Source organism: Nyctereutes procyonoides, unplaced genomic scaffold (genome assembly GCF_905146905.1).
Source record: "Nyctereutes procyonoides isolate TBG_1078 unplaced genomic scaffold, NYPRO_anot_genome, whole genome shotgun sequence".
Lineage (NCBI taxonomy): Eukaryota > Metazoa > Chordata > Mammalia > Carnivora > Canidae > Nyctereutes > Nyctereutes procyonoides.
Genome location: NW_026575124.1, coordinates 4,030,671 through 4,044,551, shown reverse-complemented (window position 1 = coordinate 4,044,551; position 13,881 = coordinate 4,030,671). Strand labels below are relative to the sequence as shown.

At 50.3% G+C, this 13,881-nt stretch overlaps 2 protein-coding genes across 6 annotated transcripts in view; one reads left to right on the top strand and one right to left on the bottom strand.

The window, feature by feature from the left end:
• Nucleotides 1-387: 387 nt before the first annotated feature.
• Nucleotides 388-10,538, bottom strand: ZNF740 (zinc finger protein 740). 3 transcript variants are annotated; one of them, XM_055336863.1, is made up of 7 exons: nt 10,404-10,538; nt 8,862-9,388; nt 6,092-6,241; nt 5,661-5,750; nt 5,063-5,186; nt 4,617-4,735; nt 388-3,670 (listed from the first exon to the last, which is right to left on the bottom strand). In XM_055336863.1, the coding sequence occupies exons 2-7, from the start codon at nt 8,868-8,870 to the stop codon at nt 3,581-3,583; spliced, it is 582 nt and encodes a 193-aa protein (XP_055192838.1). In that variant the 5' UTR covers nt 8,871-9,388; nt 10,404-10,538; the 3' UTR covers nt 388-3,580. The 3 variants fall into 3 exon arrangements, with proteins under 3 accessions (XP_055192838.1, XP_055192839.1, XP_055192837.1); XM_055336864.1 differs by having other exon boundaries at nt 6,092-6,273; nt 9,062-9,388; XM_055336862.1 differs by having other exon boundaries at nt 9,062-9,388.
• CSAD (cysteine sulfinic acid decarboxylase) overlaps nt 9,684-13,881 on the top strand; it is a 35,180-nt gene continuing 30,982 nt past the window's right edge. The window contains exon 1 of one of the 3 annotated variants that reach the window (XM_055336858.1): nt 9,684-9,913. The gene's annotated coding sequence lies outside the window, so the exon portion shown is untranslated. Of the gene's footprint in view, nt 9,914-9,941; nt 9,963-10,412; nt 10,509-13,881 lie in introns of those variants that run through there. The other 2 variants (XM_055336860.1, XM_055336859.1) reach the window with 2 other exon arrangements.

Genomic DNA, 13,881 nt, shown 5'->3' with positions numbered 1-13,881 from the left:
AAGTGCATTCCTCCCCCTGCCACCTGAGGCCAGCGAGTCTACCTGACGGGCAGGAAACTCAGGTGGCTGCCGGGGGTGGGGCGGGTGGGGGGGCAGCAGGTGGAGGTGGGCTGCTCAATCCTCAGGTAACGTCGACCTAGGCTACAGAGCCACGCTTCGAGCAGCTCGCTGCTACCCTAAACTCCTCTGTTCTGGCGGGCAGGGCTTTGGGTTTTTCCCCCTTACTCAGAAGGGATACCCTGTTTTTACTTTCCTTTGTTGCTCTTCTGTGGAGGAGTTTTAAACTGGTGGTTTCCAGGATGCTGGACGTTTAGGGTAGTTATGTTGGGGGGGGGGGAGGCAGAAAACCACTTTGGCCCCAAAGTAAAAGCTTTCCCAAAAAAGAGATAGTATGTAGAAAAGCCCCATTTTCTTTTTATTTAAATATCCTAAATATATCACGAAGGAACATACACTGCACTTTAATGGTAAAAAGATACAAGTTTATAACATCTTATAAAAACTACCATTTAAAAGTGATCTTGTTCATTTGATATTCCCCTCCCCCAATAGCAAAATAAGTATATTAAAAAAAAAAAAAAAAGAGAGAGAGAAAGAGAGAAGAGGACAGAGAGGAAGAGTAGGAGGGATTGTTAAGATAAAAGCCCCAGGACTGCAGCAGAGGCAAAGAGCATCTGGGGAGAGGGTTAGAAGTTGTGGCGGGACCCCACGTCTCATTTAACCCTCCAAGGTCAAGCCATAGGGCACAATCAGTAGCTAAGTGATGAAAGAGGCTGCTGGGGGCTGGACGGAGAAGAGTTGGGGTGCAGGGAAGGGCAGGGCTGGTAGGGCCCGGTCCAAGGGCCCACCCAGAACTGGTGCTACTCCCCCAGACCCCCAAATCCCATGTCCTGGTCTCTGAGAGCCTGCCCTCCCTCCCTTTCCCTTCACTCCAAACGCACCTGAGGCATCTGTCCAGTGCTAGGCCCCGTCAGCTGAGGAGGGCGGGGGCCTTGGGCCCAGGCGCCTCTGCAGCGCTTAGTCTGTGGCTTCCCTGGGGTTGTGAGGGGGCTCCTGGGCCCCCTGGGAGGCTGAATCACTCCTTTCACCTCTTTGCTCCTCTCTCCTCACACATCCTTGGCCCCAGCAGCTCAGCACCTGGACGACTGTACCACCACCTACTGCTCCTGAGTTCCCCCCACACCCAATCCTTGGCAGGGGTGCTTCTGGTATGGCTCTTTATACATCTGCGCACAAACTGCCTCTCCTCCGCCCACCCCGGCAGGAGGCTGGGGCCGTGGGGGTCCAGGGCGCACCGTGGCCTAAGCACACATCTGCACACGTGGGGGCATAGGTCACTCACGGGATTTTCTCCACACACACCCCAACCCTAAACAGATTAGCTGCAAGTGGCAGGGAACGAAGCCTCCTATTTTCAAAAGTGCTCGTGGGAGAATAGTTTTGTAGATGGAGCTTCCCTCCAAGAACGTATTCCCAGAAGTGAAGGGTCAGTTCCAGCCCCAGCCCCAGCCCCAGCCCAGCCCTCACACACAGGAAGACACCCTGCCTGCGGGGACCACAGGACTGAGGTCTAGGTTCTGGACCGTATCAAATGGAAGTGCCAGCACAAAGCTGCAGAGCACAGGCAGCAAACACGCGCCCCATGTCTCTCCCAAAGGATCTCAGGTGCCATTAGGGAGAGTCTGTAGGGTGCCACGCCTTTCTTTTTCCCTGAAATCCTCACATTTCAGAGGTATAGAGCCCCCCTCCCCCGCCCTCCCAAACAGGTAGCAGCCGGGAGCTTTCTGCTGCTGTTCCCTACACCTTCCAGGAAATGAAGTCACACCGCCTGGAGCTGCCATCCTAGATCCCCACCGACAGCATGGTCAGGTTCACCAAGCCTCCATGATTACTCCCCTCTCCAGGTCAGGGCAGGCCACAGTGGGGGCCAACCAAACCCCAGAACCTTCCAGAGCAAGGTTTTTTTTTTTAATTTCACTTTAGAAAATCCATGTTTACAAGCTTTGGCTCGGGTTAAACACCCTAACCAGCCTGCTGAATCAATCCCAAACCACCCTCCAAAACAAAGCCCTTCACTCCCCTAAATCGAGTTCCTCAGCTCCTTCTGGGACCTCAAGCACCCTTCAGATTCGGTGGTGGTGGTGGTGAGGGGCTGTTTCATGCTCATCCTCCCCTGAGCTGAGGGCCAGAGAAGGGTTTGGCTCAATAATATGCCATCTCCAAACACAAGCACACATGTGAATGAACACACTCATGTATGCACGCACACGCACGCTCACACACACACTCACACACACACCCCTGATCACTTTTTTGGGGGTGGATAGGGTGGTGGTGTTGGGGCAGAGAGGAGCAAAGAACGTGATTAAGAACAAAACCTACAACAGGTTTCTTCCTGTCCTTTCTCTGCAGCACCCCTTTCCCCCCTAATTCTTGGTTGGGTAGGGATGGCCATTAAGAAGGAAGCGAAGATCTTATTCTTTGGAACCAAAGGCCACACCCTATCTCCTCTACCTGAATACAGTGATAGGACTTGGGCAGGGAGAGCAGCTCTCGCTGCTCAACAGTCATGTCAGGGGACACCAAACTCCTTTGTTTCTTGCTGCTCAACTTGGGACTAGTCTCAGGTTGTTCCTAAGACGACACAAGGAGAGACAGCCCCACTTTGATATCCATGACTACGCGCTCAACACCTCTGTCTGGCTCAGGAGTCAATGGCAGCGAGGTAGCCACACACTATCTCCAAGATCGAGTGCCCAAGAGGGCATGGAAGGGCTCCGTGGGCCGTTCTCACCCAAGTTCCCTCCACAAGGCACTTGAGCTGACCCCATCAGGTACCGGGTGGCCTGGCCATTGCAACAGCCGTGGGCATAGCTCTTGCTTGTCCCCGGGGGAAGTAAGAGGTACCTGCCCACTCTAGTTGGACCCAGCCCTTGTCTGCTCCTCCCGCCATTCTTCCTTCTGTCCCTACAGTGTATAAGGAGACCAATGCAAACTCAGCTGCCATCCCTGATACTACTCTCCTTCAAACAGAAGGTGAGGTGCAGGGCTGTGAACACTGAGGATCAACTGCAACCAAAAACTCAATTTTGGGGAGGGCTGGACCAGCCATAGTCCCTGCTTTGACCAGGGCTCTATGCCTCCATATTACCTGTATCCACAGTGTAGCTGCTAAAATTGCTTTTGGAAAAACAAAAACAAGAACAGAACAAACAAACAAACCCCTCTCCCCAATCCTTTCCATGTCAGCTGCCAGCTGGAGTCCAAGGTTGTGGGAGCCACACCAGTCTTGGTCCTGTACCTTCAGTCCCCACCTATAACCTCAGCCAAGGGTCCAGGGACTAGCTTCCCTACCCAGGAATGCTGGAGGAACGTCCCCGAGATACTCGTAGTCTCAGATTATTTACAGAGCTGAGGCTCTGAGGCCGCTGTCCCCTGATGCACTCTTCTGGTTTCCTGGGTCCACTCCTCCAGGAGGGGGACAGGTACAGACGGGGTGGTGGTGGCACCATCACACCAGAGAGGGTGCGCTCTTCGGTAAATTCTTCTCATCACTCCCACCACCCAGGGCCCCTTGCGCCTATAGAGAAAATTGCCCGTCGGAAGTCTTGGACTGGCACCCTTGGCACATCCGTTTGTGTCTGAGTAATCGATCTGTCCGAGAAAAACACTGAGAAGAAAGGAAGGATTAAGTGTTGAGAGGAGAACCTCAGCTACCTGCTGGCTAGCTCTGCCTTCCCCACACGGGGGCCGCATCCTGTTCCTCAGGCCCTCAACAAGTACGCAGACGGCAGGAGCACACAGTGGTTAAGAGCACAGGCTCTCAAGTCTGAGTCCTGGCTGTGCGCCCTTGGCCACGGTATCTATCAGCACTCAATCTGGACACTCATCTGTAACGAGGCTAAAAGTACCTTCACAGAAGGGCTACATCATTCATCCAATATTTATTGTCTGTCTCAAGGCAGGTACAGTTCTTGGGGCTGAGGATAGAGTGGAGAACCGGAGGGGCAAAAATCTCTGCCTCATGGAACTTCCATTCTAGCGTTTTGAGATTCAGTGTAAGAGAGTGGAGCAAAGCATCCAGGAAATGTTAGCTGTTATCATTTCTCATCTTTTGTTCGTGTCTTGTTTTGGTCCTCTCACACTCCCATCAGATCAGACACTGAACCCCCCCAGGGCAGAGAGCGTCTTTCTTCTTCCAGGTGCACCAGCTCTGAAGTCTGACTGAATCCTGCCTCTGCCCTCGATCTACTGTGTCCTTAGGAACTAGACTCTCTTTGAATCTCAATTTCCCCCAAAGCGAAATGATGGCAACACAGCAACTTTATGGAGTTAACACGAGGATTAAAAAAATAATCTATGTCAAATATGCTCTCATAGTGCCTCGTGCAGAAGTACTCAAGAAATGCTGCTATTGTTGTGACCATGATTCCCACGGCCCCTCCCCAAAAACAGTAGCATAAGGCTGGACAGATGCACCTCACCCCGAGGTAGTAGGTCTATGGTGGCCAGGAGTGTGAGGTGGCTTCCTATCGGGCAGAGGATGGCGGCTAGCCCCGGTTCTCGGTGAAGGAAATGTTTGTTGTGTGGGGCGGATGGATGACACGTGAGCTTACCTGATGACAACGTTCGCACTGGTAGGGCTTTTCGCCACTGTGCACACGCTTGTGACGCTCCAGGTGGTACTTCTGGATGAAGCGCATATCACATATATCACACTCAAATGGCTTCTCACCTGGCCCAGGTGGAGAGAGAAGTTAGTATTAGGAGGTACACAAGGCAGGGACTTCATTCCAGCTATTTTCCCAGAAATGTTTAATTCTTAGTAATGTGCAGACACCTAATTGGGAAAGGTCCTCAAAGCTGCTGGTCTCAGTGACACTAGAAATCTCTCCAGCTAATTCACTCACCTTCTTCCTCTATTTCTCATGCTCAGCCTCTGAAACATTTTTTAGTATGTGTGCTGCCGAAGTGAGCACATCGGCCTCTAAAAACAAACCCAACAAGAGCTGCACACAGACACTAAAAACTACAAACTACTGACTATGAGCAAAAGACTTACCAGTATGAATAAGGATGTGCCGCTTCAGGTGGTAACTGCTCCTAAAGGCTCCAAAGCAGTGTTCACAAATAAAATTTTTGGGAATCTTTACTTGAAAAGAGCCATTTTGTTCCACTACCACCACCTAGGGGCAACAATCAGGCATGTCATAAGGCTATCCCCTCAGCCTCCTCTCGGCCCCCATCCTACTCTGGGTCAATTTCCAGTTGCTGGACAAAGTAATCTTTCTGATGTTGTCATCTCCCTCATCCCTAGAGTTAAGAGACCCTCTGAGGCAGGAGGCGGGCATGGGCAAGCTGTCTGCCCATCAAACCCAACACCTCCGAATGTGACCTGAGGCTGGGGGGGCGGGGGGCACTGCCTGCCCTTTGCCACAGGATCCCACGCTTCCCTGGCTCCTGTTCCTTCACCAAGGATGTTCCAAAGAGTGCAGAGATCAAAGACCAACGCGGTCTATGGAGGAAATCAGTGACACACTCACTGGCTATGAGTGACCAAAACATCTAGGGAAAACTCCAGGTTGAACCACAGAGGAAAGAAGAGGAGGATTAACCCCATTACCAAATGGTACCAGACTGGGGATTACCCCATTACCTGCCTTTTTAACAGTCTTCTTTGAATGAGAGGACTCAGCCAAGCTGTCATCATCTTTGCGACTCCGGGACTTATCACTGTCTTTTCGGTGGCCCTTTTAAAACAAATCAAAGCTAAGCTCACGGTCTAACTCTGCACACAAGACAGGAAACCAAATGCTGCTTGCAGACAACTTCTAAATGAGAGTAACCACCTGCCCCAAAGGTTTAGAGACGGTATTCATCCATTTCCTAAGTGCTATGGTGTTAAGAGGTTAGAGATAAAGAAAAGTCCTTCCTTAGCTCTCTAAAATACCCACATTCATTCATTCCCCAGCTGGATCCCTTTTTCCCACTTCCCTAAACAGAAGCGCTGAGAAATCAAAGCTTGGCATCTCCTGGCAGAGAGCTTGGGCCACCCGACCCCCAGGTGCCACGATGGACTCAAACGCTGTACCTGACTTGAGCACCTCAGCACATCAGGGCTACCTGCCCGCTCTCCATTCTCGGCCTGCTTGCTGGCAATCTGGCTCAGCATCATCTTCTTGCTGGCTGCAGTAGGAACCAAACTCACACCTGCTAGGCCTTCACAAGCCAGGAGACTTGCCTAAGTTGAAAGGAGATGAGGTGTCAGGTCACCTGGCAGGGCAGGGCAAAAACAGGCTGCCATCTTCCGTAGAACTACCTTACACACCCAGCCACAAACAAACTGCCTCCCTAGGGAGCATCCCTCTTCAAGAAACTGCTTCCTTCAAGAGTCCTCCCTAACTCACCTCACCAGGAGTCAGTTGTTACTCATCAGCATTTAGATATACATCAAGTCAAAAAAGCCAGGTATCATGGACACTTTGGTCATTAGCAGCAGTGTGGTAGGGACAGTGTGTCAACGTGTTACTAGGTACTTCTAGGCCCTGTGAATGGGCAGGAGGGTCGGCTAACCCTGCTGAGCCATGGAAATGGGAGAGCAAACCTTCCTCCTCTTTTTAAGATTTTATTTATTTATTCATGAGACACACACACACACACACACACACACACACACACACGCACGCAGAGACATAGAGGGAGAAGCAGGCTCCACACAGAGAGCCCGACGTGGGACTCGATCCTGGCACTGGGATCAGGCCCTGGGCTGAAGGCAGATGGTCAACTGCTGAGCCACCCAGGGATCCCCATCCTTCCTCTTCTCAATAGCAGCTTCAGGGGCCACTTATGATGGGCGGACCTCACTGGTGCCAAATATATATTCTATCAGGTCCCATAAACATGCTTATCAGCAAAATTAGGTCAATTCTCCCCTTAGATTTTTATGTTTCCTAAGCGTCATCAATTATAACGGGTACGGAAATTAAATCACTTGGAAAGATTTTACCATTGAACATCACTTTCTCTTGACCCCCAAGGCCATTTATCTGTGTGCAAATCCATATATACTGTTTTCCATATATAATCCGTTTTATCCATTTTCACATTCTCTACTCTATGTACACCTTAAAAATTACTGAAATAGGAACGATTAAAAAAATTTCTTTTCATGGCTATATTCTCCAAACTAACTTTGTTTAGACAGCACTAGAGAATGTACTTTTCTTATTCAGAAAAAAAAAAAAAATTTTTAAGAAACACTAAAGAAATAGTTGATCAGTAAACTTCCATAAGTGATTTTATTTAAAAAAATTCCTTTTGGGAAAAAAAAGTAATAAAAATAAAAAAAGATTTCTTTTAGAAATTCCTTTTAGTATATCCTGGGACCCCCTCTCTCTCCTTTAAGGACTTTGGACAGAAAGGTCTAGAGGTGGAAAGTTTAGTTCTGCTGTTTCACCATGTGAGCTTGGCCAAATTACTCCACCTCTTCAGATCTCATTTTCCTTAAATGCAAAGTGTTTATGAGAGCATCTACTCTTGCAGGGTTGATGAGAATGAAAATAAGATACAAATGTCTAGCAGTACCCAGTACAAAGTTAGTGATTAGTGAAAGGCAGTCTTCTCAGAACAAGAGTGAACAACATGATGCCATGAAGTGGGTTGCAAACAAAGGAAGAAGAAACCGAAGGGCTCCTAATCGGCATGAAAAGGAGGAAGCTATGCATGTGGCTGGAAGAAAGCCAATTATACTATAATCAGGCTGTCATCCTGGTGAGACTAGTAAGGGAGGGTCCCTGGAAGAAAGCTGGGAGCAGCTCTGAGGATGCCTGCACATAGCTTTGCTATCCACACTTGAAACAACCTAACAGATCATCCTGTCTCTCCAATCCATCCTGTCCCCTCACAATTGCACTGATCTGACATTACTCTTAACGTTCTTCAGAAAGCTCCCATTCTTTACAGAATAAAGTTGAATTCCTTAGCAAGGCATAAAAGGCCCTTGGGTTATACTTGTACTTCTCCAGGAAACAACTCCCTCATCCTAACTTTTCCCTCTATCACTAACTATCCTATCCCCATAACCCGTTTAAATTTTTTTTAAAAAAGATTTTATTTATTCATGAGAGACACACAGAGAGGCAGAGACACAGGCAGAGGGAGAAGCAGGCTCCACGCAAGGAGCCTGATGTGGGACTGGATCCCGGGGCCCCGGGGTCACGCCCTGGACTGAAGGTGGCACTAAACCACTGAGCCAACAAGGCCGCCCCCCATAACCCCTTTAAATTCTTTCCTCCTTAATTAGCCAACTACCCACAGTACTCCTAACCTCATCACATTCTCCTATGCCTCTAAGTCTCTGCGCATGCAGTTCTCCTTGTATGAATGCCCTGTTCTGCTTGTTTATCTAGCAAAATCCCATGCATTCTTCAAGCTTCATCTGCTTCTTTTCATCCAGGCAGAGGTACCCTTCTCTCCTCCACAGTGTACATACCTTTATTATTGCACGTTTCTTCAATCAACAGATCCATTGATTTTCTACTGCTAACCAACCAGTATGCAAGGTATTGTGAATATAGAGATAAATTATAGACTGTCTCTCCATTTCCCCCCACCCCAATCCAACTAGCCTGGAAGCGTGCTGGGGACGGGGACGATCTTATTCATCTTTGTATCCCCAGCACAATGCCTTGCATGTAACAGGAGCTCAATTAATTCCCGTTGGGAAAAAAAAAACAAAACAAACAACCGAAGCATTAACCACACTGTTCACTCCTTCATGCCCCTCAGCACTCAACGTACCAAGTGTAAACTGAGCAGTTTTACAAAAGTCCCATCAGTGCCTGTGATGCAGAATAGCCTACCTCCTTCATTTGACTGGAAGCTCCCTGAAGGCAGGGGCTGTGGCCTGTCTCCTTTCCTTCCTCTAGATCTCCCCCTGGTGCTTAATACAGAGCTCGGCTCACTGGGTTGGTCAATATGTTGACTAAGGCAGCATTCAAGAGTGAAACTGCAAACACGCTTCCCAGTGATCTTGAAGGAGGAGGATTCTATAGCTTTTTACCTGAGCCATGCTGATTTCTCACTTAATGTAACCCAAAAGTTCAGGAGTTTCTTGGTCCACCTTTCCTAAGACACTGTTGTGTGAAGAACTGTCACCAAATCACTGTAACAACTCCTTCGTGTCCCTTCAGTCCCGCTGCCATAATGAACTGCCTTTGTCTTCAAATAGAACTTAGTGTCCTCCAAGGGGGGGGGGGGAGAAGATAGAGGTTCCAAGAATCCCTGGACTCTGCCTGGCTCCTGTCAATGGTCTGAAGAAACAGGCGGCCAGTCTTGGGCTTTCCAAATGAAATCTTCTCGTTGAAGTTTCACGCTCTGTTTCAGAAACCTGAAACCACAAAGGGAGACGGGGCTGTTAGGTGCAACATTCTCAGGCCAAAGGACGTGCGCGCGGTAGGCTGAACTTTTTTGTTGTTGTTGTTTTCGTCTTGTTTTTGTTTTTGGCTGGGTGCTCTCTGTGAACCTCAGAAAGAGGACGTTGGTCCAAGCAGAATTTTCTTTCTAGGTCAGGAGAAGAAACTGGTCTCCAGGGCAAAGAGGAGCTGCCAACGGGAGTAAAAGCGACCAGGGGGCGGGGGGGGGGGGGGGCAGCTCATGGAGGAACTGCAACAGGCCCACGGCTTGGATCTGCCTTTTTACGAAGAGAAGGGGGCGGAGGCCCTTCGGGGCTTTTGTGTCGAGTGGGCCGGGCCGCGAAGCTCGCACTTTATTAAGGAGGCCAGCACCGGGGGGGTAGAGAAATGCTCGGAGGCGACCTCCGGACGCTCGCTCGCTCGGGCAGCCAGGCAGCAGCCCGACTGGCAGGGTGCGCCGGGCCGGCCCACACGTGCGCGCTCCCCGAGTCGGCCCGAAGGTACGGAGACTCGCTGCGGCGGCGGGGAGGCGGGCAAGCGGGCAGGCGGGTAAGCAGGCGGCAGGAGGCAGGCGGGCGGGCGGGCATGCAGGCAGGCGGGCAGGAGGCTGGCAGGAGGGAAAGCAGGCAGGAGGCAGTTGGGCAAGCAGGCAGGCAGGCGGGCGGGCGGGCAGGCGGGCAGGAGGCAGGCAGGCCGGCGCCGCGCGTCCCCTCCTCCCCCTCCCCTCCAGCCGCCCCGAGGAGGAGCGCGCCCGCGCCCGCGCCCGCGCCCCCGCCAGGCCACCCCCTCCGCCGGCCGGGGACGCGGCCCTCCAGGCGGGCGGGGGGCGCAGCGCGCGCGTCCCCGGCTCTCCCGGCGCTCCCCGGCCCGCCCCGGCCGGCCCCCTCCCGCCTTCCCCTCCCCCTCCCGCGCGGCGCCCCACGGCCTGCGCGCTGCCGAGGCGCTGCCGCCCGCCCGGACGCCGCCGCGCTCCCCGAGGCGCGCCCCTACCTGCCGGGCGCGGCCTCCCGCGGCCTCCCCCGCCGCGCGGCGCCTCCTCCAGGCCCCAGCGCCCCGTGCCAAGCCTGGGGCCGCCGCTGCCCTGCCGGGACCGAGGCAAGTTTACAAACACCAACCCGGGGCCCGTTTCCCCGGAAGCACTTCCCCCTCCCCCGCGCCCCCTCAGCCGAGCAGCGATATCCACTTCCGGGCTCGGAGCCGGGGACCGGCGGGAGCAGCCAGAAAGGGGGTGAGGCCGAGGACGCTGGGAGGGGGCGCCGCCGGCGAGGGGGCGGGGCCGGCGCGCGGGAGGACGGGAAAGGGGGCGGGCCGGCGCCGCCGCGCGTGCGCCGTGCCGTGGGCGCGCCCCTCGGCGGCCATCTTGGCTGAGGGCAGGAACGGAGACCGTCAGGCGACGCGCGCCAGGTGCGCTTGGATGGTTCTGCTAGGTGGGTCGGTTAAGGCTCGTTGGGGACGCGCCTTGGCCTCCCTCGCTCGCCGACCTGTCGCATCTGACCCTGTCGCTTCTGAGCCTGGGCCGTCCAGTCGGCCGGGAGGAGTTAACTTTCTGCGGGGCCAGGCCCCCGAGGCGACCCTGGGTGCCCCACCGCGCTGCGCCAGCCCAGGCCTGCGGGCGTGCGGCATCGCCTCCCCGGCGGGAGGACGCCCTGGGGCCCCGCTCAGCGCACGGTCAGCTCCATCCCAGCCTGAGCGCCGCGGCGGCGCCTGTGTCCGCGCTAAGAAAACGGAGACCGTGACCTCTCCTTAGGGTCTCCCACCCCCGGCTGTTGGGGGCAGGCCCCGCTAGTGATGGACTGTGCCAGGTGCTCCTAATGGAAGGAGTTGTCGGTTCCGTTTAAGGCCCAGCTTCTGCTGCAGGTGCTGTCAGGCTGTGGGATTAGGAAAACACCAACTGAGATGTCTAAAGAAAAAAAATTAAATTATGGGAAAAAAAAAAAAGAGGCATTCCCAACTATCCCTTTGTGCACGGGGTTCGTTTCCCCCAGCGCTTTGTGTTTTGAGCCGTTGACAGCAAATCTTTGTGCTCTTAGACTCATGATGAAATTGATGAAATAGAGAAATGTTATCAGAAATAAATTTTTTTTAAGGGTTTTTATTTGTTTATTGATGAGACACAGGCAGAGGGAGAAGCAGGCTCCATGCAGGGAGCCCGACGCAGGACTCGATCCCAGGACCCTGGGGTCACGACCTGGGCTGAAGGCAGGTGCCCAAGCGCTGAGCCACCCGGGCTACCTTGAAATAAATATTTTTTATTTTTTATTTTTTTTGAAATAAATATTTTTAAAAAATTAGTTCATACTTATCTTGACAGATCCTGCACACACGAAAGAAAAGGCAAGAAGTGTGAAGTTTTTTCTTCTATTATCCTGTGCTTCTGAAGATAGTCACTCTTATCAGTTTGGCAAATGTACCTTCAGGTCTTTTTCTATATTCATACAAATTTTTTTTTTTTTTAATTATTTACTCTTCTTTTTTTTTTTTTTTTTTAAGATTTTATTTATTCATGAGAAACAGAGAGGAGAGAGACACAGGCAGAGGGAGAAGCAGGCTCCATGCAGGGAGCCTGAGGCGGGACTTGATCCCAGGACCCCGGGGTCATGCCCTGGGCCGAAGGCAGTTGCCCAACCGCTGAGCCACCCAGGCTGCCCCGAAATAAATGTTTTTAGACTTTTTTTTGAAATAAATATTTTTTTAAAAATTAGCTCATATTTATTTTGACAGATCCGCACACACAAAAGAATAAAAGGCAAGAAGTGTGAAGTTTCTTCTTCTATCCTGTGCTTCTGAAGATAGTCACTTTTATCAGTTTGGCAAATGTACATTCAGGTCTTTTTCTATACTCATACAAAATTTTTTTTTTAAGTTATTTACTTTTTTTTGAGAGAAACACAAACAGGAGGGAGGGGCAGATGCAGATGCCGGGCTGAGCAGGGAGCCCAATGTGGCTGGATCCCAGGGTGCTGGGATCCTAATCGGAGCAGAAGGCAGATGCTTCACAGATGGAGCCACCCAGTTGCCCCTTGCATAAATTTATTTTTCATCCAGTGTATTTATTGAGCACTTTCAGTGCTGGACAGAAGTGTTAGATTGTAGACATCTAAGTTCTTTAATATTTTAACAATTGTGTAATATCCTAACTTATATTTGTACTTGGATTTGTTCAGACTCATCCTGATGAAGATTTAGGTTACTTTTGTTATTTTGGCTTATAAACAATGCCATAAGGAACATCTTCATATGGTTATCCTTTTGCATTAGTAGATTCATAGATAGGATACGTGCGTTTTATTTATTTATTTTTAAGATTTTATTTATTTATTCATGAGAGATACACAGAGAGAGAGAGGCAGAGACACACACAGGCAGAGGGAGGAGCAGGCTCCATGCAAGGAGCCCGATGTGGGACTCGATCCCAGGTCTCCAGGATCACACCCGGGCTGCAGACGGCGCTAAACCGCTGAGCCACCCGGGCTGCCCTGATACGTGCGTTTTAAATTTCAGTCAAGGGCAGCCCGGGTGGCTTAGTGGTTTAGCACTGCCGTGGGCCCAGAGCCTGATCCTGGAGTCACGAGATCAAGTCCCACATTGGGCTCCCTGCATGGAGCGTGCTTCTTCCTCTGCCTCTCTCTCTATCTCTCTGTGTATGTCTCTCATGAATAAATAAAAATCTTTAAAAAAAAATAAATTTCAGTCAATTCTGTAAAATTGAATTTCAGTTTGTAATAATTTACAGGCTCACTCAAACAGGAGTGAATGTCCCCATTTCCTGCAACATAGCAATACTGGATACTATGAATTTTTAGTGGAGTTGCCAATTTAATAGATGAAAAATAGTAATTTTATTGCTTAAATTTGCGTATCATCAGTAGTGGAATTGAGCAACCTCTGTTGCATCTTCTCTAAGTTATATTAACTTTTCTTTTGTCATATGCATTTAAAATACTTTCTCTTAGTTTTTTGTTTATCAGCCTTTTCTTTTTTACAGCAAATCATGCTTTACAGGAAATTATCTGAAACATTCCTATCAAAAATAGAAATAAGATAAGAATGTTTACCATTGAAGCTAATATTTTACTGGAGCTCTTGGCCACTGAAAAGTCTCATTATTTTTTCTTTCTTTTTCTTTTTTTTTTTTTATTTATTTGTTCAGAGGCGGAGAGAGAGAGAGGCAGGCAGAGAGGCAGAGACACAGGCAGAGGGAGAAGCAGGCTCCATGCAGGGAGCCCGACATGGGACTTGATCCCAGATCTCCAGGATCACACCCCGGGCTGCAGGCGGCGCTAAACCGTTGCACCACCGGGGCTGCCCTTTATTTTATTTTATTTTATTTTATTTTATTTTATTTTATTTTATTTTATTTTATTTTTTTATTTTTTTATTTTATTTTATTTATTTATTTACTTAGTCTCATTATTTTCATATGATATATTCAACTAGAAAGATTGATTGACAAAATACGAAAACTAGT